This window comes from Drepanopeziza brunnea, assembly GCF_022702325.1.
Source record: "Drepanopeziza brunnea f. sp. 'multigermtubi' strain 214-2 chromosome Unknown ctg19, whole genome shotgun sequence".
NCBI classification, from domain to species: domain Eukaryota; kingdom Fungi; phylum Ascomycota; class Leotiomycetes; order Helotiales; family Drepanopezizaceae; genus Drepanopeziza; species Drepanopeziza brunnea.
The window spans coordinates 1234638-1260711 of record NW_027094082.1 but is presented as its reverse complement, the minus strand read 5'-3'; the positions used below and the strand labels follow the sequence as shown (position 1 = coordinate 1260711).

Below are 26074 nucleotides of genomic sequence, written 5' to 3'. Positions count from 1 at the left end.
TCTTTTCAACACAATCCAAGGATCCGCATCAACATTGCAAAAGGCACACTCATCCTCATTCTCACCCAGCAACACATACAATCCCGTCTTCAATTCCAGTCCAGCAACCTCAATCCACGAAAATCTCCTGCGCCCAAAACTCTACAACATCGTCCGCAACGCCCGGACAGCTATCCTCTAACCACTGTCTCAACCCTCTCTTTCCCTCTACGGACGTAGCCACGCTCGCAATCTCGGGGATACTATGGTAGAGATCACTCAATACGTTCCTCGCATGCTCTGGCAGAGGTGGGTTATTAGTACAGTACGGGAGTAGAGATACGGCGGGGTTGTGTTGAGGGATGGTGTCGGCGCGACGCTTGGAAACGAGTTGGCACTGGAAGGCGGAGAGTGTGTGCTGGATGGTGGAGAGGGAAGAGAGGGGAATCAGGGGGATTTCGAGGGTTTTGAGGAGGCTGTTGGGCGTTAGCGTATGTCTAGGTTACTAGCATATATCTGTGGGCTGGGAAAATGGTAGGCTGGGAGGTCTCACGTGAGTTGAAGGTTCATGAATGCAACTGTTCCGTTGCTTTTGAGAGTCTTCTCGTTCAGCAGGAATAAAATACCGACGTTGCGGCCACCGGTGTGGTGGTAGAGGCGCTGGATGCGGGACATGGTTGCGGGTTGGTCGAGCAGGTCAGTGGGAGAAAGGGCGAGGAGGAGAAAGGTCTCGAGGGCGTCTCTTTGGTGGGTTTTAGGAAGGGCAATGGGAATGGCGAGGTCGTGGGTAGTGAGGGTTTGCTCTGTTTGTGGTGGTTAGCTCTGTATTGGAAATGGAGGGGGTGAAATACCTTTCCATTTTGGAGCTTGGGAGGCGAGCAGGGTGCTGGGAACTGTTGCCCATTCCACACGTTTGCGGAGAGAGGTGCAGAACATGTTTCTTATAGATGAGCAAGAGATACTGTGCTTGAAGATCTCGGGTGATAGTTGTGTTTGATGATGTTGTGAGAGAGGAAGAGAAGTCCACGAATTTGTAAGTCACTCGCTAAGCGGAGCCAAGACAACCAACCTGCTCTTCCCAAAAGCACCCATGAGAAGTAACGAATTCACAGCTTGAGACCTTGGTAACAGTGGCATCCGTCTTTTTGAAAAACCCTGAGCCCACGATAAAAGCATGTTTCAACGAAGAATTGGTAGGATATTGCCGAATTCTCTGGTTGGTAGAATACAGTATACAGACAGTAAAAGGTGAAGAAAAAGGATGGTTTGCAGTAGTCGAAGCTGCCAAGCGAGCCCCTAGCTACCCACAGGAAGGAAATTTGAAAAGCTCTGGTCAATCCAACTGATCTTATAATGAGCATTCCCTCACGAAGGCCGCTTACAAGGCTGCTTACAATGCCGCTTACTCTCATGGATAGCGGATGCATTCTATAATTTTGGGCAAAACAAAACGAAGCTTAAATCCAAACCTATTTGCTGGTGTGGGGAAGCGAAGACTTCTTTTTAGAGCTTGCCTGTCTCATCACCTCAATTGCTTGTTCGAGAGTCTCAACACGAGCCTCTTGCTCCTTCTCTACCTCCTCAAGCCTTCTCTCCCGGAAGTCTAACTCCTCCAGCTTCCTGTTCAGTTCTGCAATCTTCTCCGCGTTGGCATCTGGTTTCCCCTTTGCCCTGACGTACTCGTATATGATAAGTCCCCCTGCAACAAGCAGGATGAATGAGTCTCCAATGACATCCGCAAAGAGATCCACAGCCTTGGCTTCCGGTAATGGGCGGAACCTCCTCCTCCATATGCTCTTCGAAGCCTCCTGATGTGAAGCCTTTTCCCTGGCAGCATTCTTCTCCTTCTGTGCTTCATCATGCCGCATCTGCTCTTCCGTCTTCACTGTAGGTGCCTCCGCTCTCTCCTTGGCCAGTTTCTCCGCCGCTTTGTCTCTGAGCAGGGTCACTGTCAGCCGCATATTAAGCTGGTGGATGCCCTGTCCGTATCGTGCCGCGTACGTGCGGAATTTGGGATGATCGTGGGCCTGGGCTTTGATGTAATTCTAACATGAGTCAGTCTACTGCCTCGGAATTCGAACAGCATATCCTGGGAACCTACCGCGCCATATTTCGAGATGTGCCTTACGAAGAGAGCCGCGAACTTGAAGAGGGGAAGGGGGACCATTCTGTTGGTTCTGGCATCCAAACTGCATAGAATTGGCCTGGCGCACAGTCATCGACCAATGTTGGGTTATCTATCTTCGCGCGAGTAGTAACGAGTCCATTGTCCGCAAATTATACGGACATGGACATTTTCTCGAACGCAGGAAGGAAGTCTAGTAGACGTCTCAAACAGGTTGGAGATTCGGAACTTAGTTGCAATGTGTGATCGGTAAGCGTCAGGGTCCACGTGGGTCCGCGAGGTTGCCGTGCCGACGACCAACCCACGTCTAGCTTATTGATCATGGACAGACGGTTATGGCACATCGGCAGATTTTCTCTTATGACAGCAACCTCAAGGTCAAGCTCAAGCCCAACCTCAGCTTCACCATACCTCGACCTCGACCTCGACCTCGACCTCGACCTCCACTTCCACCCTCGGGATACGACCTCGGGTATCCGCCATATCCTCACGCGGTCCCAATCACTCTGGCGAAAATTCACCCACGCTCAAGGAGGACCAGTTTGTCGCGGACACGGATACAAAGTTGTAAGCACCACACCGTCTCCCATTGTCCCATTGTCCCATAACCCAAAATCCATACCCGCGCAGCACATTGCAACACACATTACGGGGGAATATACGTTCGGCGCCGTGCACGCTTGGATATTCAGAGAGTCGTCCACGAATAAGTCCCCAGATATTCAAGGAACGGGGGGGGAATAAACACCGGTGCCGTACCTCTATCCCGGCACCTTCATACGGACCGATCAAATGTTCCATAATCGACTCCTCCGCCATCGATTCAATGTCACCAAGTTTCCTGTGAAATTCTTGGCTGCTTTCTTTCTCAAGCCTGGCAGCGCCTTAGGACTGCCAACAAGCCCTGTGCGCTGGCGAAACCCACCAGGTGTCATTCTTTACTAACTGTCGTGCTATTCAGGTGTACTGCTGCCATAATATTAGTGAAAGACGATCGGTCAATAGGCTGAGTACTGGGAGCTTTGAGGACTAGACCTCACCTGGTGAAACCTACCACTAGGGCAACAGGCTGAGAGATATCTTGCGTGGGAGTGAGTTCCACCTAAATATTCCAGTCCTTCGGGCGGCATTGCTAATCTCTGAGAAGGTGCATATACCCGGACAGCATCGACATGGAGGCGTTGTCCCCGCGCGATGCGAATGCCCAAATCCGGGCCAAGCAGCCGGCGCCCAAGGCAAAGCAACCACCACCAAAACTGACCAACAAAGAAAAAGATCACCCACCCCCACCGCCAAGTGAGGTACAGGAACCTCCGAGTAAGCTTACCAAATTTGTTCCCAACGAAGTCTGGTGACATTCGAAAATGGATCCGGGATGCTGACCGGCTATAGGTACGGATCGACCGAATGGGGCCATCTACAAAACCGGCAAATGCCTAGGCAAGGGTGGCTTTGCTATCTGCTATGAGGGTCAGCTAGCTGGAACAAGGCAATTATATGCTCTCAAAATTGTGAAGAGTAATATGTCTCTGAAGAAGATGGAGCAGAAGTTCCAAACCGAACTTCAAATACACTCCAAGATGAAGCAGGCCAATATCGTACAATTCCACAGAGCGTTCTCTTACGAAAAATGTACATACATCGTCCTGGAACTTTGCCCGAACGGATCGTTGATGGATATGGTCAGGAAGCGGAAGTACATCACTCAGCCGGAGGTCCGCTACTGGACGGTACAGATGGCTGGTGCTATCAAGTACATGCATGCAAAGGGCATCATCCATAGGGATCTCAAGATGGGCAATATCTTCCTGGACAAGGACATGAATGTCAAAGTCGGCGACTTCGGCTTGGCAGCTCTACTCATGTCGGGTAAAGATTGGCAGGCTTGTCGACGAACGACTCTTTGCGGTACGCCCAACTACATAGCTCCCGAAATCTTGGCGAAAGATAAGGGTGGCCATGATCATGCGGTTGATATCTGGAGTCTGGGTATCATCATCTTCGCAATGCTCACCGGCAAGCCCCCCTTCCAATCAGCAACATCCGACGAGATCTACAGAAGAGCCCGGGAGCGAGAGTACGACTGGCCAAAATTGGACACGTCTGAAAATGTTATATCAGATGAGGCCAAGGATTTGGTTTCAGAACTACTCCAGGCAGCCGAGAAGAGACCTGATCCGGACACCATTGTTCAGCACCCCTTTTTTACATGTGGCTTAGTGCCACAGCCCGAGGAAATGACACCATCACTCCGCGAGAGGCACCCGGATCCAAGCCAATTTCTGTCCGCCAGCATTCGAGGGGGAAGATCAAACATCTATACCAGAAATCTGAAGAAGCTGTGTATCAAATGCGAGGTGGGCCCTTGGAATTCAGAGCCAAAGAAGCACACAAGCACATATCGAGAAGTAGCCGACGAGGAGAAGGCTGGTCTGACTCCCGCAGTTCCATTGCCCGAGGACGTTGTGTACCGCCCCTTCCATCAGTTTCTCCAGGAACAGGCAATACAGTTTTTGTCAAATGACGAAGGCTCTTTGAAGGCAGCAAGTGTTTTTGAGAAAATTTTATCGCCAGCAAGAGCCACGCTGAACGAGCAGCCTGTGCCCTCTATTAAGCACCCCGCTCAGAGTTTCGCCGCGCAGCAACGTGCTAGACCACAGGGGCTGGCTGGCAACCCAGCGAGTCGGTTGGTAAAAGCACATCAACCAACTAAAGAAGTTAGATTCCGGCCTCTCCTAACGATGAACCCGAGAGCAAAATCCAAAACAGTTGAGGCAAAAGTCGAACTGAAAGAGCCAGTAGTGAACCTCAGAACAAGATCTAAAACAGTTGAGGCGAAAGCCGAACCGAAAGAGCCAGAAGCCGTGGCTGATGTCGAAGATCGCTTGGCTGCAGATCTTGTCAAACAATTGGCCAAGGCAGAGGCCGAGAAAAAGTCAGCAGAGTTGCCGGAACCAACCATCTCGATCCCTATCAATGCTTCTATCTTCAATCCGCGAGAGAAGCTGGAAGTACTACCAAATACTAATCCAGACAGCGTTCTTGAAGGGCTCCGTCAATTCCAGGCTGAGCTAGAACGTGCTCTGAGCAGCAGAACGATTGCAATTCAGGTCAAGAAAGAGTATCAGAACCCCACCATTGTAGTAAAATGGGTGGACTACACCAACAAGTACGGTCTGGGTTACATCCTGAGCAACGGTAGCGTCGGATGCATTTTTAGAGCAATGTCTGCGGGGTCTCAGTATCCAAACAGGGGCAACATCCCACCTACGTGCGTCGTAGTCCGGGACGCGGAGAGACACCTGTCAAACCGAGACAATGAAGCATACGTGGACCGAAGACAGATAGTACCGATTTCTGGGCCGAACATCGAATTCTATGAAAACAGGGCAGCGAAGGGGATCTTCTGTGGCAAGGTGAACCCTCAAAACTTCAAGATTCCTATGAACCCGGATGGTAAACCCGGGGGACAGCTCGCTCCAGGAGTGGATGAATGGGACCATCGAAAACGGGAAATCATCGTCTTATGGAAGAAATTTGCCAACTACATGACGGTCAACTATCCATATCAGGAGGCATTGGCTAGGGAATCTCTAGACCGCATATCCGAGGTCAACGCGGCTGGCAATGTCGTAACTTTCTATCAGCGCTTCGGTGACGTTGGCTGCTGGTATTTCTGCGATGGGCACCTACAGGTATGTTCTCTCATCAGGCTGTCCACGAACTTTCAAACTAATATTCCCAGTTTAATTTCCCCGATCATACGAAGATCGTCATCTCAACAGACGGCAAATGGTGTGATTTCTACCCCCTCCCACTCGAAGCCGTACACGAGCTCGCAACCAAAGGCACCATCGCCGCAGCATCTCTAAACGACCGCCAGCACCTCTCCTACCCGCTCCAGACTCTCCTGAGTTTCATGAGCAAGCCCTCTCGCCCCACCAAACCCACCAGCCGCAAGCACCCAGAGATCGACCCGATGCTCCAAGGTATCCTGCAAGCCAACGACTTCCGCCGCAAAGTTGAGTTCATCCGTGACGTTGTCAGTGAGTGGACGACCAACGGCGGCATCGGCATCAGCGACTTGTCTTTTACCGGCCGTCTGCGCTGGAAAGGTAGCAGAGAAACTGTCAACGTTAAAGTGCCCACAAAACACGTCTGGGTGGCTGTCGGTGGACGTGGAACCGATGACCGCAAGGTAGCGGTGTATAACCCTCTCAAGCCGAACGACGCGATGCCGGATATTGAATGATACAGGTACGACGAATTTTGAATGTACCTAGGGTTTCTGGGGACATTGGTACGTGCGTTCTTTCCTACGGATGGCGGTAAGGCGTTATGGACTGGGCCATGGGCAGATCATAGCGATTGGCGCTTGGGGCGTATTACTTGTTTTTTTCTGTTGTCCCTGGCGGCGTGGGGCTTTTTATTTTGCGAGGAGGTTGATGAATGAACGGATTCGTGTTGGCTGTGCATAGCTTTGCTGTAATGGGGGTGGTTTCTTGCCGTTGCACGTATTCTTCGGTAGAGAGCGGAATGAAAAGAATATCCCTTGAAATGCCTGCTGTCGTTTGGAATGTCACAGAGTGACTGATAACTACGGTACGAGGCATCACGACGCTCCTCTGACACCGCATATCCCAGCAATGCGAAAGCGCCAACGTAATCGGCAAGCTCCCCAAGAAGGAGATTTTCGATACTCTACGTGTCTCCCTCCATAGCTACCTACCTACCTACCTACCTACCTACGCTGAATTGAACAGCAACCAACGTTCTTACTCCAGCCAGTAAGTAAGTAAGTAGGTAAGTAGGTAGGTTATTATGTATATACACACACACACACACACGACCGACCGACCAACCGCACTCCTTCCTTCCTAGAAGGGCTAGATGACTAAGTAAGTAAATAAGCGAGAGGGAGGGGGTTTTTTTTTTTTTTTTTTTTTTTTCTTTTTTTTTTGGGAAAAGACTTTTATCCCTTCCCTTTTTCCTTTTTTAGATTCTACTGTTCGCGTCATAGGAAGAGAAAGGAGGAAGGAGGATGGAGGAAGGTCGGATCGGATCCCCTTCGTCGGTTAAGAGTGCGTACGGCTCGCATTCGCACGTCCGTGCAACTACTAACTTAGTATAACTATAACTTAGGGTGTGTTTGGCTCACAGCTGTACCGGTAAAAGGTCCGTGCCGCCGAGCAGCTACTTTAAGTTGATCCTAATACTACTACGTACGTAGTACGTAAACAAGATCAACTCAAACCTGACAGTGAAAGGTGCACCGACCAAAGCCTGTATGACTCGCAACGAGCAACAAATCGAATACCTACCTACCTTACCTACCTACTTTAACACTCTGCAACCTTAAAACTTAAAAGATAAATCCACTTCCTCATTACGTATCACCACCACCACCACCGCCGCCAATTAATTACCTTACCTTTTTCCCGTCACGGATTCAAGATCGGTAACGCGCTGCCTTATCTATCATACTGAACCGGTCCTGCTAAGCTGGAGAGGTTTTCTTAAAAAGGAGCGTTGTGAAAAAAGATTAAAAAAAAGGTACTTGACATACCTACCTAGGCGGAAGGAAAGCGGGGGGTTGGGGGGGGAGGGGGGGGAGGGGAGAACAAGCTTGCAACTACGTAGGAAAGTTGGAGCTTTTTTGCTGCAATTTCGATTTGCAGGGTGCAACTAGGTACCGGTACCTAAGGTACGAGTTGCAGGGTCAGATGCACACTTTACTTTAGTAGTACGTTACAGTATAGGATTTACGTAGTACGTATTGTGTGCACGAGCCATACAGATTGCTTAATTCTTGCATCTCGACGCACGATTTTATCATAGTTTTTTTTGTCCCCCTTACTAGATAAGTTATCATGTCGTAAAAAAACTAGGACGAATCGTTGTTGTTATTGTTGTTGTTGTTGTATTTATTAACGTCGGGCGAGTATCCAAAACGCAATGCTTGGACCTTAAGGACCTCTCATAAGGTACGGCGACGTGCTAAGTAAAGGAATTATATATAAAGTACTATCTAATCGAGAGTAAAAACTACGTTGGAGAAAACCTCTCGTCAAATAGCTAGACACTTGTAAACCCTTTAAAAGCAATTCATAGTGATGTGCGTCGAGTTTTCTCTCGATAACTGTCGAATACGTGTGGCTTTACGAGCGGCCTCGATCCGTATAATATAAACATCGTTCTCTTTCGTCGTAAAGCTAAAAAGGCTTGCGTTCGTAGCTCTTAGATAAAGCCGGTGTGTTTGCAAAACGCTTTTTCGAAAGCGTAATACCGTATTTTCGATCAATCGAACTAAGCCTTTCTTATCTTATCTCTTATATACGTTCCCTTTTTATCGCAAATCCTTTTAGTTTTTTTAGTCGGTATGCCCGTCAAGTATAGATCGTAGTCGGCGTAGTTTTCGAGAAGAAGAAAGAGGGAGGTTCGGAATCGCCGCTAAAAGAAAATCTCTTCGAAGAGTCGTCGCATATCGATGATTCAATTTCGGCTTTTCAAACTCTTTATCTTTCTTTCTACCGCAGGAAAAAGAAAGAAAAAGAGCTGAAGGTTCGTAAGAGGCACCTCGTACAGGTAAAGAATCGTAGCCCCCCTAGGACGGATCGTTAGAAGCGAGGAATTGTAATTTTTTTATCTTTGATCATTTATTATGATAAAATCTCCTTCTCTTTTCATAGAGCGGAATATCTAGCGCGAAAATAAAGAAAGGTCGGAATCAAAAAGTGAAAACGAGCAAACGGAGATGGGATCTTTATTTTTTCTTTTCTTCTGGATGCACGACTCTGTCTTTGCCTTCCCTTCTCTTCTTCTCTTCTCTTCTCTTCTCTTCTCCTATCTAAAGATAGTAGATGTACATTAACGTGGCGACTTGCACCGCCCCCCCATCCATTTGAACACCACCCACTCAAAGTCTTGCCATTACATAACCACACACTCCTTTTCGTTCAAGGCCCCCTTCGCCCCCTTTCTAGCCTTTCCGTCCCGCGGCGGCGCCACCTCCATCGGCTTGCCTCCGCTAGCAGCCGCCCGGATAGCAGCCAACCTCAACTTCGCGCGCTCGTCACCCGAATCTGCGGCCTTGACGTACCAGACGTTGGCCTCGAGAGGGTCGCGGCGGCAACCGATGCCCATCTCGGTGAAGTAGCCTACGGCGTATTGGGCTTTGGTGAGACCTACAAAGTTATACATTAGCGAGAGGTTCAAACGGGTGAGGAAAGGGGTAAGCAAAGTACCGGCATCAGCAGCTTGACGCGCCCACTCGTACGCCTCATACTCGTCTTTTTCAAGGATGGGCTCCGCGCCGACCATATACCACGCACAAAGAGCCATCATGCCAGCCGGGTGACCCCTCTGCGCTGCACCTGTGTAAAAGTGCACGCTCAGCGCTGGATCTCGGGGGCATCCTAGCTTGCCGTGCTCGTACGCGTTGCCGAGCCGGTAGCAGGATTCAGCGTGACCTAGGTCCGCGGCTTGTGTGAAGAGTTGGGCTGCGTAGATCTCGTCTTGGAAGATGTCGTCTCCGTGGCCGGTCTCGTACAGCAGGCCGAGATGGTAAGGGGCGGCATTGTACTGGGAATCTGCTGATTCGGTTGCTCGTTTGAGCCATTTTAGACCCTCTCTGTATTTATTCAAGCCTAGATCACCGAAAAGACATGCTCGACCTAGGCGGGTCATAGCGCCGGGGTGACTCTTTGAAGCTGATTGCCTGTAGAACTGTACGGCTTTTGCTGCGTCTTTCCTGCAGCCCCAGCCAAATTCGTAACATAAGGCTGCTCGATAGCCCGACTCGGCATGACCGTGCTTGCTGGCGGACACAAATAGAGGAAATGCTGTCCCGTAGTCCTCCTTCCCCTTGCTGAACAGGCCAGACGCATACCCATCGGCCAAGTAGTATTGCGCAAATGGGTAGCTTCTATCCGAGAGCTTTTGTAACATGTGCTTGGCCTCGTTCAGAAGTTCCTGCGGCGAAGCGAGGGGTTTATCTACATACGGACTGTCAGTATCCCTGTTTGCTGACTTGGGACGTGGTTTGCGCGGTGGAGAATCTCCCTCTTGATTGAGCCCAGCTTCCTGGGCGGCCTGTATCAGAAAAACGGCGAAGGCATACTGGGTTGCGGAATCATTCAGCTTCTTCACATTTTGTCTATACATTTCCAGCGTCTTTGCCATAGTGAGCAGCGAAGCGTTCGACCCCACTACGGACCGCAGTTGCGAGTTGTCCAATGAAATAGGCGCCGGAGCGGCCTGTGGATACGACATATTTGCCAAATCGATATAGGAAAGAGGTCTGCTATCACTCGATCGCCCGGAGTTTGTCGACGAAGCACGCCCACCGTACATTGGAGAGCCTGATAGTGCTGGCGAACTGCCTCTCCTCATGTCCGAATATACAGATAAGGGTCGCTGGTTGGAGGAACGGCTCGCCATTTGAGCTGCCGGAGTCAGATGTCTATTGATTGACTGCCCAATACCAACCAGTTCGCTCGTGGGTCTGTTGGGACTACCGCGCTTCCTATCGATCCCTCCATCGGAACGGTGCGATTGATGATGGTACTGGAGTCGCGGGACAGGCTGGATCTCAACCTCGTCTGCATTCTCATCCACATTGTATCCACGCCTCAGCGATTCATCCGAAGGTGTCTTTAAACTTGCGCTCGCCCCAGAAGGTATACCTGTCACTGGTGGCGCTGCCCCAGATATGTTGTAGCCTGGCCGAAACGGCATCTCCTGTGGGACCGGCATTCGATATTGAAACGATTCTGGTTCGTATTGTGGTGCGGAGTCCTGCGAGAACTGTCGATCTTTACCGTACCCCACGTTCTCAACCGTAGCGGATGAAGGTCGAGGTGGCCAGTTTTCTCTTTGCACGTTGACTTTGGCCGGCGAAGTTGGAGCGCCTTGTAGTCGTCGCCCTGAATCTGGGATCGGAATCGTAGGGGTTTCTTTTCTTGAAGGACTTCCATCATTTTCTTTGTACTCGCCGTTCTCCTGAACCCTAGGCGGGGTCCCAACGGCAAGGACCTTCCTGGACGGAGATTCTGCCGAGGTTTGCGAGGCCATGTCTGGTTGTTTCTTGGCGAAATATAGGGGTTCTTCAATACATCAACTCTATTTTGGGCAGGGAAAATGCCTCCAGTTTTCAGCGTTATCGTGGGAGGTCGGATTGTTATGGCTGCCGGAAGTAGTTATTTGGTGGGGTATCTTCGTAGTTGAGGCACGTCGGAAAAGCCTTTGTTGACAAAAGAGCCCGACGTTGCCAAAAGCGGGATGGGCGGGGAGGGGGGGTATTGGAAACTAGGCAGTGACAGGAAATCAGTCAAAGATCGAATATTAATTTTACTCAAGGAGAGTCAAGGCCGAAGAGCGTGGCGTCCTGGAGGATCGTGCCTTACCGCACTGCACTATCAATCTGCAGCGGCAGCGAGCGCCAGTGTGCTGAAGCGGCGGCGCAAGAAGTGTCGGTCGATTGGGATGTTCGCAGGGTAGAAAGATGGCAGATTCGATGTCCAGATGGCGGGCGTGTGCAGAGTTTATGGAAGCAGGAATTACTCGTACCTCGAGAAGTGGTGGTGGTGGAAGGCAGAGGCAGTGCTGCAAGAGAAGGCTGAGGGCTGAGGCTGAGGACTGAGGACTGAGGACTGAGGACTGAGGACTGAGCACTAAGGACCGAGCACTGACAGCTGAGCTGCCACTGAGGACGAGTGGAGGGCGAGCGGGCGGACAGCTCGGCTCGGGTCCGTCACCCCCTGTACCTGTAAAGAAGATCGACCCTGACTGGAGACGGGGACGGGGGGCTGGACTGGGGAATGCGCGTTTCGCGAGACGAATACGATGTAGATAAGGTATGATGTAAAAAGATATGTAAACATGATATCTGCACGTAGGAGACATGGTCTGTACAATACATGTATACATTATATATGTATATACATGTATATACCGATGTAAGTCCCTATATATACAATAAATACTCTTGAAGTGCTGAAAACCACTGCGGGGCAGTCACGGGATACCGGAGTCTGTCGGTCCGGAACTCCGGTGTTGACTTTGCCTTCCCGGCAGCCTGGGCAGTGGGAGGTGGTGGTGGTGGTGGTGGTGGAAGTGGAGTCAGTCAGTCGGTCACTCAGTCAACCAGATCTCAAGCTTAATAACAAAGATACTACGTATATCTATCTATCTAAAACTATCTAAAACGCGCGTTCGATGCTTTGCAGTCGATCTGAAATGGTAAGAGATATATATGCAAATTAGCCTACCGGTACTTACAGTCCTTTGTCTGCTTATACTACGTATATCATACCTATCACAGTATACCCGGTGCTTGATAATAACTCTAATCCCCGATAAGCTTGTGGTGTCTCAATGTTGTGTCTAACTAAATGTTGTAGAGGCCGCATTCCATGGCTACGTAAGGAGTATCTACCGGTACGTATACCTACCTGCTACCTAGTGAATACTACTGTACTGTACCGTATAGGCGGATTACTCTGGCTGACTATCAAACCCCTTTGTGCCTTTTTTCCCTTGCTGATCGATGGCTAACCGATTGACCTAAAAAGGTCCAATGTTCAGCCGCCGCCACCTACTTTAGCGCCTATCATCACTCCCGTGCCCGTCAACCAAACACCCATCACCCGTCCGAGAACAAGACAGCCACAGGTCCAGCGCAAACGTCGAAATCCTCCCCCTCACCTCCCCTCCCCTCCCCTCGCTCTTCTTTTTATCGTCATCGTTGTCGACTTCGACTTCGGCGATCAACACTCGTTTGAAGGCACCCGTCGCCTCTTCTGTCGCTCCTCTCTACCACCATCCCGGTCAATCAGCAATCCATCCTGTGAAGAAATCGATTGAAAGGCCCCCTTCGATCCTACCCTACCCTACCTACCTCACCGACCAGTGCCATTACTATCTGCGAAGGTGAAGGCGATAGATACCTTACTTGGGTATCTCCGGGCACAGTAGTGACGACTCTGCCATTCGCTCTGCACTGCCGTCTCTGGCCTCGTCGACCTGGAAACCATTCCCCGCTCGAATATTGCCAGGGGTCAGTGATATATCGACAAACACTCTTGTAAATATTGTCGTCGGCCTCCACAACTATCAATGTACGTTTTCAGCCTCATGCGAATATTGACTTGCACACTTTTTTCCTTTTTCTTGGTGGTGAAGGTGAACTGATCGGAAACCCCACCGTTGATCCTGTTGATTCTCTCTCTGGATTCATATCGGTACACTCAACATCTGCCGCGCGCTGCCACAACAATCAGTACACAAGGGGCCAAATTGAAGTAATGAGGGCCGAAAGATGGTACTCTGAATCATTGCTGACAATATATACTCTGCAGAAACATGGCGCCGCCCAGACGTCCCGCGCCTGCCGAATCTCCAGTCCGAGAATATAGCTCGCGGCAACGACAACACCTACAAGATGAGGAGGCAGGGTACTACGAAGGAGGGCTAGCGTTCTCTTCGAGGCATGCGCGCGATCCGTCGAAATCGTCATACGCAGATACTTTCGCCTCACCCGTTACACCCACACTTTCTGCCGACCCCGTAGAGCAGCCCCTACGAGGAGGGATCCCCGCGCCAGAACTTAGCCGCAAGAGGAGTCTGATTCGGCCAGAGCGGAATCGGATCGATCAGAACCACCCAAATTACCACTACAGACAACACGCCGCCCACATGAATATTCTCCCCTCTTCGACAGGAAACGATCCAATCTTGGAGGAACTGGAGGCAGAAGCTGCTGCAACAGAGACCTCCGGGCTTCGAAGCTCTGGCGATGTAGAATCAGACATATCACCTCCTCGGAAGAAAAACAGACGCGTTCGTGGCGTAGGATCTAAGGAGGGAGCGGCTGCGGAGATGGCTGGCGGGTCTCGGGTCCAGAAGAAATTGAGGAGGGAAAGAACTCGCAAGATGACGAAGGAAGAGAAGGAGTACCGGAAGCAGCTGGACGATGTGAAGCCTCCAAGCTTCTGGAACGTGTACTGCGCCATAGTCACTTTTTGGTGCCCTGCATTTATGATGAAGTGTTGTGGGATGCCTGCAAAGGAGCAGCAGAGAGCTTGGAGAGAGAAGGTGGGATTGATCAGTATCATTCTGGTGTTTATGGGATTTGTAGGTTACCTCACTTTCGGATTTACTGCGACTGTTTGCGATAACCCTGGACTGCGACTACGCGTCAACCACGTCGATGCTGGATACATGATTTTCCACGGTAAAGCATACGACCTTGCCGGTTCCCACCACCCAGTTGCTAGAGGAATCCCGGCTGGCTCAAACGTTCTCTACGACCTGCCCGAGAAGCACGGTGGTCAGGATGGAAGCTTCTTGTTTCAGAAGGTCAATGGAAAGTGCAAAGACTTGATTACCTTGAGCTCGAACTCGGACGTACCGACAAATACTGCCAATGATCTTGCTTGGTACTTTCCTTGTACCACTTTTAACCAAGATGGATCAAGTCCCGTGAACCAAAGTAACCCATACTATCTGGGGTACGCTTGCCATACCTCTGCCGACGGTCGAAATGCCTTCTACGATCTCAAAAGCGCTGGAGACGTATTCTTCAACTGGAACGACATCAAGAACGTATCCAGGAACCTGATGGTCTATTCCGGAAACGTTCTAGATCTCAATCTCTTGAACTGGTTCAATTCGTCCCAGGTTTCCGTGCCCGCGGAGTTTGCTCAACTTGCCGACCGCTCACACTCGTTGAATGCTGCCGTTCATGGCAGAGATATTACCCACTCTTTCCAGACCAAGGACCAGAAGAAACTGGCCCAATGTCTAGAGCAGATTATCAAGGTCGGAACCGTGGATACTGAAACTGTCGGATGCATTGCCTCTAAAGTCGTCCTATGGGTGTCGCTGGCTTTCATCCTGTCCATCGTAGGAGCGAAGTTTGGGTTGGCATTGTTCTTCCAGTGGTTCATGGCCCGAAAATTCGCAGCCGCAAAGACCTCGCAGTCATCTGATAAGAAGAAAAGGGCTCAGCAAATCGAGGATTGGTCGGACGACATATACCGTCCGCCCCCAAGATTTGCAGGAGATGTTGGAAGTACTGTCATGGGATCGGACAGGACGAACAGGAGAGGAAGCACGTTCCTACCGACAACCTCTCGATTCACGAGTCCGTACGCAGGAGAGAGTAACAGACTATCCCGTGTGGGTCGCCCTCAACCGGTCACTATGGTCAGCCAGGCTTCAACAGCGCCCCTTTTCGCCCCTAATCCGGGTTTCGGGCAACAGAACAGCAGCCGGCACAGCCTCCTTCGATCCGACAATGGGTTCGGAGGCTCTGGAAGCGATCAAGAAGGTCCTGCAGGCTTCATCCACGAGTCTGTTGTCCCTCAGCCACCATCCGAATGGCAGCCTTTCGGATATCCTCTTGCTCATGCTATCTGCCTTGTTACAACTTATTCGGAAGGAGAGCTTGGTATCCGGACAACGCTTGACTCGATCGCAACGACTGATTATCCAAACAGCCACAAGGTCATTCTTGTTATCTGTGATGGTCTCATCCAGGGCGAAGGAGAGACCATAACCACCCCAGAAGTCGTTCTTGGTATGATGAAAGATCATTCGGTCCTTCCGGAGGATGTTCCAGCTTTCTCTTACGTGGCTGTTTCCAGTGGCTCCAAAAGACACAACATGGCCAAGGTCTACTCCGGTTTCTACGACTACGGTGCGAATTCTGGCGTCCCACTCGACAGACAGCAGCGCGTTCCGATGATGTGCGTCGTCAAGTGTGGTACACCGGATGAAGCCAAGAGGTCCAAGCCCGGAAACAGAGGCAAGCGTGACAGTCAGATCATTTTGATGTCTTTCTTGCAGAAGGTCATGTTCGATGAGCGGATGACCGAGCTTGAATTCGAAATGTTCAACGGGCTATGGAAAGTTACTGGGATTTCTCCCGATTTCTACGAGACAGTCCTTATGGTTGACGCCGATACCAAGGTCTTCCCAGACAGCTTGACTCACATGATCTCTGCGATGGTCAAGGACCCACAGATCATGGGACTCTGTGGTGAGACGAAGATTGCGAACAAGCGGGCCAGCTGGGTTTCAGCTATACAAGTGTTTGAATACTTCATCTCGCATCATATGTCGAAGTCCTTCGAGTCCGTCTTCGGTGGTGTTACTTGCCTTCCCGGATGTTTCTGCATGTACAGAGTCAAAGCGCCCAAGGGTGGACAAAACTACTGGGTTCCTATTCTTGCCAATCCTGATGTCGTAGAGCACTATTCGGAGAATGTTGTCGACACCCTGCACAAGAAGAACTTGCTCTTGCTAGGGGAGGATCGTTACCTTTCGACCCTCATGCTTCGAACTTTCCCTAAGCGAAAGCAAGTCTTCGTCCCTCAAGCCGTCTGCAAGACCACTGTGCCCGAAGAGTTCTCCGTTCTTCTCTCCCAGAGACGTAGATGGATTAACAGTACCGTTCACAACCTCATGGAACTTGTTCTCGTCAGAGATCTCTGTGGTACTTTCTGCTTCAGCATGCAATTCGTTGTCGCTATCGAGCTCATCGGAACTGTCGTCCTGCCCGCTGCCATTACTTTCACCGTCTACGTTGGTACGTAGAACTCTTATCCTATCTTGGTGTGGTCATGCTAATCTGGTCTGCAGTCGTCGACTCAATTATCGGACCTGTTCAAACCATCCCTCTGATCCTTCTAGCTCTGATTCTCGGTCTCCCTGCCGTACTCATCGTTCTCACCGCTCACCGCTGGTCTTACGTCTTATGGATGTTGTGCTATCTCCTGTCCCTCCCGATCTGGAATTTTGTCCTTCCCGTTTACGCATTCTGGAAGTTTGATGACTTCTCCTGGGGTGATACTCGTAAGACTGCTGGAGAGACGACCAAGAAGGCAGGTATCGAGTATGAGGGCGAGTTCGACAGCTCCAAGATTACCATGAAGAGATGGGGGGAATTTGAGCGCGACCGCAGAATCCGAGTTGATGCTGGGTGGAGTAGGACCGGAATTGGTAGTAGGGAAGGAACCCATCTCAGCGTCCAGGCGTATCCAGGGCAATACCACCTAGGTTCTGACGAGTACTCGGACCTGTGAGCGCAATGAGGCGTGTACTCGGACGTTAATCTCTGAGTACAGCTGGAGAAATTAATACAAGAAGAATGAGGTCGCACGCATCCGTACGGCCAGGCTTGGTCATTGGCGTTTGGACAGAGCGATGTATTCTAGTGAACTTGGTGAAGCGGTCTTTACGGCGCATCAGGGGGTGTTTGAAAGGTTTTTGATGATCGACTTTTCAGACCGTAATTAATGCATATTAGTAACTTTTCGATTCCATGAACATCACCTCTCTCTCTCTCTCTTCTAGTCGTAGTCGTAGTCGTGTCGTAGATGGCAACCAGTAGTACAACTTGGGCCCATATCCGCGTCCCAGGGCTACGAGCGAAGTAGGTAGCTATCACTTAGTGCTATCATACCGACGCGGCGAGATGGAAACCTAGGTGGGCAGGAAGGCAGGGAATGAAGAGGAATTTCAAAGAGTGCATACATATCACTTTCTCACTCACTCACTCACTCACCAGTGGGAAGCTGGGAACAGACGAAGGAAGCTGACGACCGCTGGTCGGCTAGCTGTTTGCCAAGCGAGAGTGTACCGCAGTGATTTTACTTGTTTGGCTTGAGCTTTACAGATGATAGCTAGCTAAAGAAGAGGGCGCGTTGCGAGAGCGCTTACGTAAAGTAAACAACAGGGCAGGTAGAGCAGAGCGGACGGGGACCATATCTGTATGTTCCAAGGGGAGATTGGATTCGGAAATGCCATGCCGGGGTGTTACTTACCTCCCGCTACTGCTGTGGTCGCACGCGGGGAGACGATACATAGAGGGTGTAGACATGTCATCTTGTTGCAGTTAGTGAAAATATTGATTAGGTGAATGCGGCTGTCGCTGGGGTTAGGGGAACGTCCCGAGAGAAGGCACGCGGCTAGGATAGGTAGGCGCTTACTTGAGGGACAGCGGGCGGGTGTCTAGGACGGAGACACAAGGGGCCTCTGCCTGAGGTGTTGCAGAGGGGAAGGAAATCGAATTATCGACATTTCAGTGTCAGATATTTTACAAGTACGACGAGCTAGCTCCTCAAATCGAAGGGGGAGTTCCCGAGTTAGTCCATTCTCACGTCGGGGTGGTTGAAAGTCTGTTCACCTACGGTTACCCGAGACTTGCTGAATAGCGGACGGTTCGCCAGGTCCTAGGGCTAGGTTGCATGTCCGGCTGGGTGTTTATCACGTACGTTCTAGTGAACGAGATTTGAATGGAGTGGAAGGTCTAGGGGCCGTGATTCGGCCTGCTTGATGCCAAGGTTGGGAATGTTGGATCCTGCCGCCCTATGGTTTGTTGACAAAATAGTCAATGACTTCGCTTAAACCCTTTTTCCAGGCCCGTAAGAATCTTTCAGGTCGATGCGGTATTGGATATATTGTCCTTCCACTATACATAGAAGTGCAAATTCCGATCACTTTTTTCCCGCTCAAGCATAGAGTTGTCCTTATAGTTGAACTTCACCCTTTAAGTAGCTCTTGAATCACCGGGGTGGACGTGAAAGCAGTCAAAGTAGCGCACCTATCGCCCGGAATCTATCCAACGCGTAAAGGGAGGCCGCGGGAGGTCGAGGCTGGCTTTGATCGACGACCTGGTACGTTGACATCGAGATCTCCAGCTTGAGCCGCGTCCTGCATAACCCTTTTGCCTGTGGAAGATAGCACATCGACTTGCATGCAAGATGCTGCAGGCTCGTCTCTGACAAGTACTCCGTATATGTATGAAACGGAGTGCACGTGACACCCTGGCCAGATTATGTGATGATTAGTCGTCCCGACAAGATAAAATGGAACGTAGATGGCCTCATGGCGTCTCACCGCTATTTCCCTAAGGATTGCTGCGTTGTTCTTGTTACTTCTTGAGACGAAAGAATGTGATATACTTGTTGGCTGCTTGGAGACGAAGCATCAAAAGAAGCGAACGAGATGGGAGGCTGCAGCTGCACCCAGCCGTTCAAAGATGCTTGCACAATCCGAGGTTGGGTCCAGAATCAGGCTACTTGTCTTATTCTGCGGATGCGGGGGATATCAATTGAGAAATGTATCATATTCTGCACCTCTTGCTTCAGAAGTACTTTACTTGCTTTTATTGGAGCCACATCTGTCAACATCTCCCGGGAGAATAGAATGCGGGGGCGTGTAACGGAACGTGGAGATAACGAGATGAAGAAGTATAAGGGTTCTGCCTCGTTGTGCGGCTTCTGCTTCAGCTTTTGCTTCTGTACAGCTTCTGCAGTGTCCAGTATGCCGTTGCCTCTCTTTCCGATCAGCTGACAACGCATCCCATCCCATCCCACTCGAGGAACTTGGGAGTCGGAAGGGGATACGATTCCTGAGGGGAATTCGATTCCTGATAGAAGACGGCGCAGAATCTGAGCAGTCAAGTTTTCGGACCCAGGAAAGAGAAGATGAGCAAACAGGTCATAAATTGGGCCTGGTGTGTGACTCGAGCTTCCCCATGCTCCCCGGGTGACAACGGGAGCACAGCACGACACGTTTTTCCAGCACGAATAATGCCATTGCTCCGAGAGGCAGCAGCGGCTCCACGGTATTTATGGTGGAGCGAAGGGCGAAGGTCGTCGATCAGTGCTCGGAACGGAGAATGTCTCGGCGAGGACTGACGACAGACACGTGTTGGGCCTCGATGGATGATGCACCGATATGTTCCGTGGCTGCTTGGTAGCTATGTACCGGTATTGCCCTCCTTTTTCCTCGTAACAGACAATGACCTTCTCGTAAAGTGATCCATCTTCTGATGCAGTTGGTGCATCTTCGTTCGAGCGTGAGTGTCTGCTTTTGGTCTGCCCTTGATGCGTAATCATCTCTGGCCGGGTGGAAATGCTTCTAATAATATGCCTCTTATGGGTTTTGAGCAAGGTTTTTGGATTTTGGGTCTAGATGGACTTTATGTTCCGACTCAGGATCCTTGCTGCATGTTTATTAGCCCAACATCGACTCGCGTTAATGGAGTAAACAATAGAAAAGTCTATAAATCGGTCATTCTGACAGGATCTCCGATTCACTAGGAAAAGAGGACCGTGTAGTATTATTGGAAAAGCCAAGGACATGAACCTGGTCTCGATATTTGTCGAATCTTTGACCATGATTGTTACTCATATCGATTGTTCCGTCGCAGTTGGTGAAAGTGTAAGGATATATCCGATGTAGGAACATTCAGTAGAAAGGATGGAGAAGTGAAAGTCGACGATAGAGAGATGGAAATGGCGCTAGCCGCTCTCTTATCGTAGCCGCAAAAGGCAGCTCGATGCTTATGTTTGTGTCTGTGACTGTACTGTGTTCCTACATTCGGATACCTACGACGTACTTAGTTTATAATACCGGTAATTATCTGGATATTCTTAATCATGAACTGTCAGCCTAAGCCCAAGCCCAAGCCTACCCCACGTTGCGGTTTCTTAATCTAGGTATCTACTGTAGGCACCTAGCCTAGTACCGTACCGATGACCCCAACTTCGTACTGCCATCCAGCCAAATCACTTCGCACAACACCACCAGCAACGACAACGACACCGACAACGACAACGACAACACCAGCACCCTCGCTCTCGCCCTCGCCTTCGCCCATCTGCCACGACCGCTCCCGACCGATCTGCGAGACGAGCCAATCTCCTCCCTCTTCCATCGCCTCTATATCTGGTATGCTCGTCGGGGCCCCATCCCCTTCGCATCCCCATCGCCATCCCCATCCCACCTTGCGCTGTGCTGGGTTCCGCGCTTCGTGTACCTCGACTTCCCATCCCGCCATATCTCTCCCTCGCGAAAAGGTCGGATCCACTTGGTACTCCGACGCTACACAAGGTCACCAAAACCCAACCTTCCTTCCTTCACATGGGATATAAGGAATTCCAGAGGAGATTCGAGTAGGAGATCGATATGTCGGGGCAGAACCCGTTGACTCCCCCCAACGGTGCGTCAACCGAGGCTGAAGCTACGCTCAATGCTACGATCCTGACAGCAACAGGAACAGCAGCAGTGCTGTACTCGACGCACCAAGCCCCCGGGACACCCGTCAGTATGGGTCTCGAAGGTCCTGAGGAGAGACCCGACATGGCAGAGAGACAAGAATCGCTCCCTCTGAGCGACGAGGACTACGACATGTCTGATGGAGGTGCTGCCTTGACAATGACACTCTCGCACGCGGAAGCGCTCAACAACGAGATGGACCTGTTGGATGCTGAAGTAATGGGTCACGACAACCTCATCGGTCTATCCGGGCATGAATCCTACTTTCCCGAATCTCCAGCTCTTCCAGATCATTCCCCAGACGATGAGCCGCCTGACTGGACTTATGGTGCGGAGCATATCTACACGCAAGAACTACTTGCTGGGCCAACGAGTATACCAGCCGCCATGTCAGAGCTGTCACAGCAGTTACAGCACTTACAAGAGGGGCAAGATCATGCAGACATCGCAGGCGTGGCGGACGATATACATGGTGCCATCCACCATCATGATCACAGTACTCCCTCCATTCTCTTACCCATCTTCTCGAATCTTCAGAACGGAGGTCTTACCCTGGCAGGAGCTGGGACTCAGCCGAGTTTTGTCACGATGTCCCAAGTTACTCCCAGTCATCTCTCGATGTTCCAAGTCAACCCTAGTACTTTGCCCACCGCGCAATTGCCTTGGCAAGCTGGGCCAGGGGCAGAGATAACATTCCCAGCAGTGCTCGCTCAGGCTTCTTCTCAAGCCCAGCCACCTTTTCATAACCCTGTCTGGGATGACTTTGACGATGAGGATGCTGACCAGCCTGAAGTCGACGACCAGTTCAACCTCGGTCTCCGTCACTTTTTGGAGAATTGGGGAAGGTCTGCATTACGTACTCAGAACGAGGCGTCCCGGCGTCATTCTCGAGGGCCAGATCTGGTTGCGATTCGTGAACACATGTTGGAAGTTCTTGATCCGGTAGAACGCAGCGACCTCCAAGGGGACAGGTGTGATATCCAACGGATCAACTGGGCCGATCTTGGAGTGACTCCGTTGGCCGCTCGGCAACAACGTCGAAACACATACAGAAATTACACCAACTTGAGGCCTGAGCAGGGGCGGTGGCATGTAGGTGATAAACTGCTTCACGTTTTGTATTAACCACTAATTCAAGAACAGCCTCGTGTATGCGGCTCCATACTCGATGATGACCAGAACTTTTTCAAATTCAGACGCATGGACTTCAACCATGACATCAATTTGTCACACTTTCAGCTCAGAAACCTCATTGCGTGTGCTTCTCGTGATCATGTATTCTACGCTGGCAGAGGACAGGTGATGCACTGGAATCCTCGGAGCTCCTCTGCCGAACCGGATGTCGCCATGGACCTTCGTAATCCTACTGTACAGCCTGTCAACTTCATATCCGGTGCACCTAATGGCATTCAAATATCAAGTTTGGCGGTCGGTCATGATATACTTGTTGCTGGTGGTTTCGCTGGGGAGTATGCGCTGGTCAATCTAAGGTCGCAGAAGGACACTAAACACACAGAAGGCCTCGTCACAGACAGCAGCCAAAGCATCACCAATTTCATTCAGGTACATTCTGCTCGTCGCTCTCATGGACCTCTGGCTGCCTTCTGCCCGAACGATAACTCCATGCGGATTCTGGACATTAGTACGAACAAGTTCATTGCAGATCACAGATATGAGCATGCTATCAACTGCACAGCGATCTCTCCCGACCAACGTCTTCGAGTCGTAGTGGGCGACACTAAACAAGTCATGATATGCAATGCCGAAACTGGCGACATACTCCAGAGTCTCGATGGCCACCGAGACTTTGGCTTCTCGTGTGACTGGGCAGATGATGGCTGGACTGTTGCTACTGGCAATCAGGATATGCAAGTCAAGATTTGGGATGCCAGAAAATGGACGAACAGTCAAGGCTTGGGCCAACCAATTGCCACCATTGCGGCCGATACGGCATGTGTCCGGAAGCTAAAGTTCTCGCCCCTAGGATCCGGAAAGAGGGTTCTGCTGGCGGCTGAGCCGGCGGATATCATTAGCGTCATTGATGGGGGCTCATTCTCGAGCAAACAGACTCTGAGCTTCTTCGGGGAGATCGGAGGCGTTGACTTCACAAACAATGGCCAAGAAGTTTTCGTGGCGAACTGTGACGATATGAGAGGCGGCTTGCTACAGTATGAACGATGCGGTCTCGCAAGCCACGGTCGCTACGGCCTCGAGGAGGCATATGACCTGAAGCGGAAGAGCCGAAACCGAAGACGAGGCGAGGGCCACGACTGGAAGGGAACCGACGAAGAGGTCGCTAGACACCACAAAGCAAAGGGGACCGAAATGCAGCGGATCAGAAGAGCTGCAAAGCTAGGCTTTGCCATGGGCCATTTTTGAGCACATGAGTATCACTGTACAGTCTCACTAATTCCCCGTCGGAAACAGGCAGGACCCCTTGTCTTCAAGGCTGATCCTCCTCTGCGATCTTATATACATTTTCATTTTGTCACGCGATGATACCATGGGCTGGGATAGAACGATTGGGATGACATGGGAGCCCTGGAATCGTTTTTCACCAATTGGGAGCGGACGGCGAAGCACTGCTGTTCTCATACACCTGCTGCCATTCAAGCTTTACGTTCCGAGTATTTTTGCCCCCGCATTTCAGGCGTCATGCATCTGTTCTATGAGGGGCTTTTTTTTTTTTACGGCATTAGTCTTGCATCTGGAGGTTTCTCTGCATGGTGCATTGAGCGAAAGGCGGCACTTCCTGGTTCCTGAACGGTGCTTCAGGCCAGTTTTGATATCTGGATATCAAGGGAGACCAGGCAGGCTCCATTGATTTAGCGTGGAGTTTGGAGGGGTGGGCTGGGGTGGAGGATTCATACTTTGGGATATCATGTCTTTCCTTGATCATGGTTCATGATGGTATCGATTTTATCGATTTCTCATTGGTTTTTCTGCAGTACTTTGCTCCCACTTGTCATTCGCAATCTGGTCGGTTATCCGGTGCGATGAGGTGGGACGTGGATGGTGCAAGTGGCAGGACTAGTACATATTTCACTCTTCCATAACGGTTGATAATAAATGAAGCAAAGTTTTTGCTGCGGTCGAAATTCCTCGAGCCATCATCCCCTTGTGGTTTTTGGATTTCTAGAAACCCTGGACCCGTAGGCAGTGGTAGTTGGATCGCACGGATAGCATTGTACTTCTGCATCTGCCCGTTCCGTTTCCTCTGGCCCTTGACCGAGTTCTGCATTCATTTTGTCAGGCCCATACCAACTACCAACAAGCCCGGTCGGTAGGTACTCTGTATTCTCAGGGATGGATGGATGCAGGATGTTCTTCTCTGATAGATTCAAAATCCAACCTGGAGGCTTACTCAGCCTTGGCCTGGTATTATTTACCTTAGCGGAGCAAGCCGAGATTCTAGAACCGTGTAGCGGACCGTGTAGCAGGTCTACACGGTTGGCCACTATCCTTCAAAACAGCTCGGTTGATAGATTTTAAACCGTGTAAAAGTTTTAAACCGTGTAGATATTTTTAGACCGTGTAGAAGGACTTAAGCGAGGGCTGCGCTTAAAAGGATAATCCGGGCGGGGTCACTGGTGTGGCTGTGCGCCAAGCCACTACATCTAAGGAGGCAAGTCTGAATTCAATTAGTGAGGGCTATTTACTACCACCTCCACTTCTGCTAGATAGCCACCTCCTCCACCTTTACCTTTGCCAGACTGCCACCTTCACTTTAACGTTCTCTTTTAGACCCTTTGTAATCTTCCAGCTTATGAAATGATGTTGGTGATATCGGACCGTAAGGTTGGAAAGAAAAGGAGCTTAAAGCGCGTCTATCACTATAAACAATTGATTAGTATGCGTAGCAAACAAAAGGAATAAAAAGAAAAGGGGAGGGGGGGGGAGTGGCTGGTTTGCTTTATTATTCGGCCAATCCATATTCGAAGGAATGGTCCTTGCAGATGAGCAGACCGCAGATGAGCAGACCGAAGGACGGACCGAAGGAGAAAGGACCGAGGAAGAGATCACTTGCTTTTTCGATACTAGCACGTTAAAATAGATTAGTATTCGTAGCAGATGAAGGTGAAAGAGGATAAGGTGGTTAAAAGTTAAAAGGTGACGCGCCTAATAGTTGTAATAGTTATAATAGTTAAAGTTTTATTAAGAACGCGAAGTTTAAATATATTCAGCTGTGCGCGGCAGAATTGAATTAGTATATCGGAGTTAAGGGTTATTAAAGGGCGGTCTATGCAGTCGCCTTCGCTAACGGTTTCTACACGGTTTAAAATTTCTATACGATCACTGCACGGCTTAAGGCTGCTACATAGCCCGCTATACGGCCTAAGGCTGCTATACGGTCAGCTATACGGTTCTAGAATCCCGGCTTGCTCCGCTAAGGTACCTATGTAGAGAGATGCAGCGCCGTGACGATCCGTTGCACCCGTGATTGAGCTGCATGTTCCTGCAAAGCCCTACACCCGTTCGATTCGCAAATAAAGAAGCGAACACCCGACCGTCAAAGGCTGTCTCTGAGAAACAACGACGACCAGGATGCTCGGATTCGACTGGCCAACCCTGCGATTTATCTACCTCCGTCCGATCTACTCTCCACGCGAGTTCCAGAAAACTACCTATCCATCTCTCCGTGCTTATCCGTTGTAGTTTTCGACTGTCAGAGTTGCTACCAGTGCCGGCTACTCCTCTTGGGTTTCCCGGAATGTCGCCCGATCTCGAAACTGAAATAATATCCTACTATCCCCCCTGGAGTTTTGTTTCTACGAGGGCTCTAATCGATGCACAATAAGCTTATAGGTGTTTACTGGTACAGTAGCTTACTAGTTTTGAACGGGCTTCTTCAAGCAAACGAGTAGGGAAGGTATTTAGCAGCAGTTAGTTCTGTACACAGTG

The 26074-nt window shown here is 50.4% G+C and overlaps 6 protein-coding genes across 6 annotated transcripts; 3 read left to right on the top strand and 3 right to left on the bottom strand.

Moving 5' to 3' along the window:
- Positions 1-109: 109 nt before the first annotated feature.
- Positions 110-915, bottom strand: L3040_009120 (uncharacterized protein; the record flags this gene model as incomplete). The annotated part of the gene is made up of 3 exons (XM_007294006.2): positions 110-455; positions 533-782; positions 831-915. 3 exons carry the CDS (start codon positions 913-915, stop codon positions 110-112), a joined length of 681 nt encoding a protein of 226 aa, XP_007294068.2.
- Positions 916-1448: 533 nt separating this feature from the next.
- On the bottom strand, positions 1449-2146 carry L3040_009119 (uncharacterized protein; the record flags this gene model as incomplete). Its single annotated transcript, XM_007294007.2, has 2 exons — positions 1449-2024; positions 2081-2146. The coding sequence occupies 2 exons, from the start codon at positions 2144-2146 to the stop codon at positions 1449-1451; spliced, it is 642 nt and encodes a 213-aa protein (XP_007294069.2).
- Positions 2147-2464: 318 nt separating this feature from the next.
- Positions 2465-6356, top strand: L3040_009118 (uncharacterized protein; the record flags this gene model as incomplete). Its single annotated transcript, XM_066155853.1, has 6 exons — positions 2465-2671; positions 3066-3114; positions 3165-3195; positions 3252-3421; positions 3497-5799; positions 5850-6356. 6 exons carry the CDS (start codon positions 2465-2467, stop codon positions 6354-6356), a joined length of 3267 nt encoding a protein of 1088 aa, XP_066010136.1.
- A 2678-nt stretch (positions 6357-9034) lies between these two features.
- On the bottom strand, positions 9035-11176 carry L3040_009117 (uncharacterized protein; the record flags this gene model as incomplete). Its single annotated transcript, XM_066155852.1, has 2 exons — positions 9035-9288; positions 9349-11176. 2 exons carry the CDS (start codon positions 11174-11176, stop codon positions 9035-9037), a joined length of 2082 nt encoding a protein of 693 aa, XP_066010135.1.
- A 2289-nt stretch (positions 11177-13465) lies between these two features.
- L3040_009116 (uncharacterized protein) lies at positions 13466-17190 on the top strand (the record flags this gene model as incomplete). The annotated part of the gene is made up of 2 exons (XM_007294010.2): positions 13466-16694; positions 16748-17190. The coding sequence occupies 2 exons, from the start codon at positions 13466-13468 to the stop codon at positions 17188-17190; spliced, it is 3672 nt and encodes a 1223-aa protein (XP_007294072.2).
- Positions 17191-21082: 3892 nt separating this feature from the next.
- Positions 21083-23551, top strand: L3040_009115 (uncharacterized protein; the record flags this gene model as incomplete). Its single annotated transcript, XM_007294012.2, has 2 exons — positions 21083-22264; positions 22316-23551. The coding sequence occupies 2 exons, from the start codon at positions 21083-21085 to the stop codon at positions 23549-23551; spliced, it is 2418 nt and encodes an 805-aa protein (XP_007294074.1).
- Between the last annotated feature and the right edge of the window lie 2523 nt (positions 23552-26074).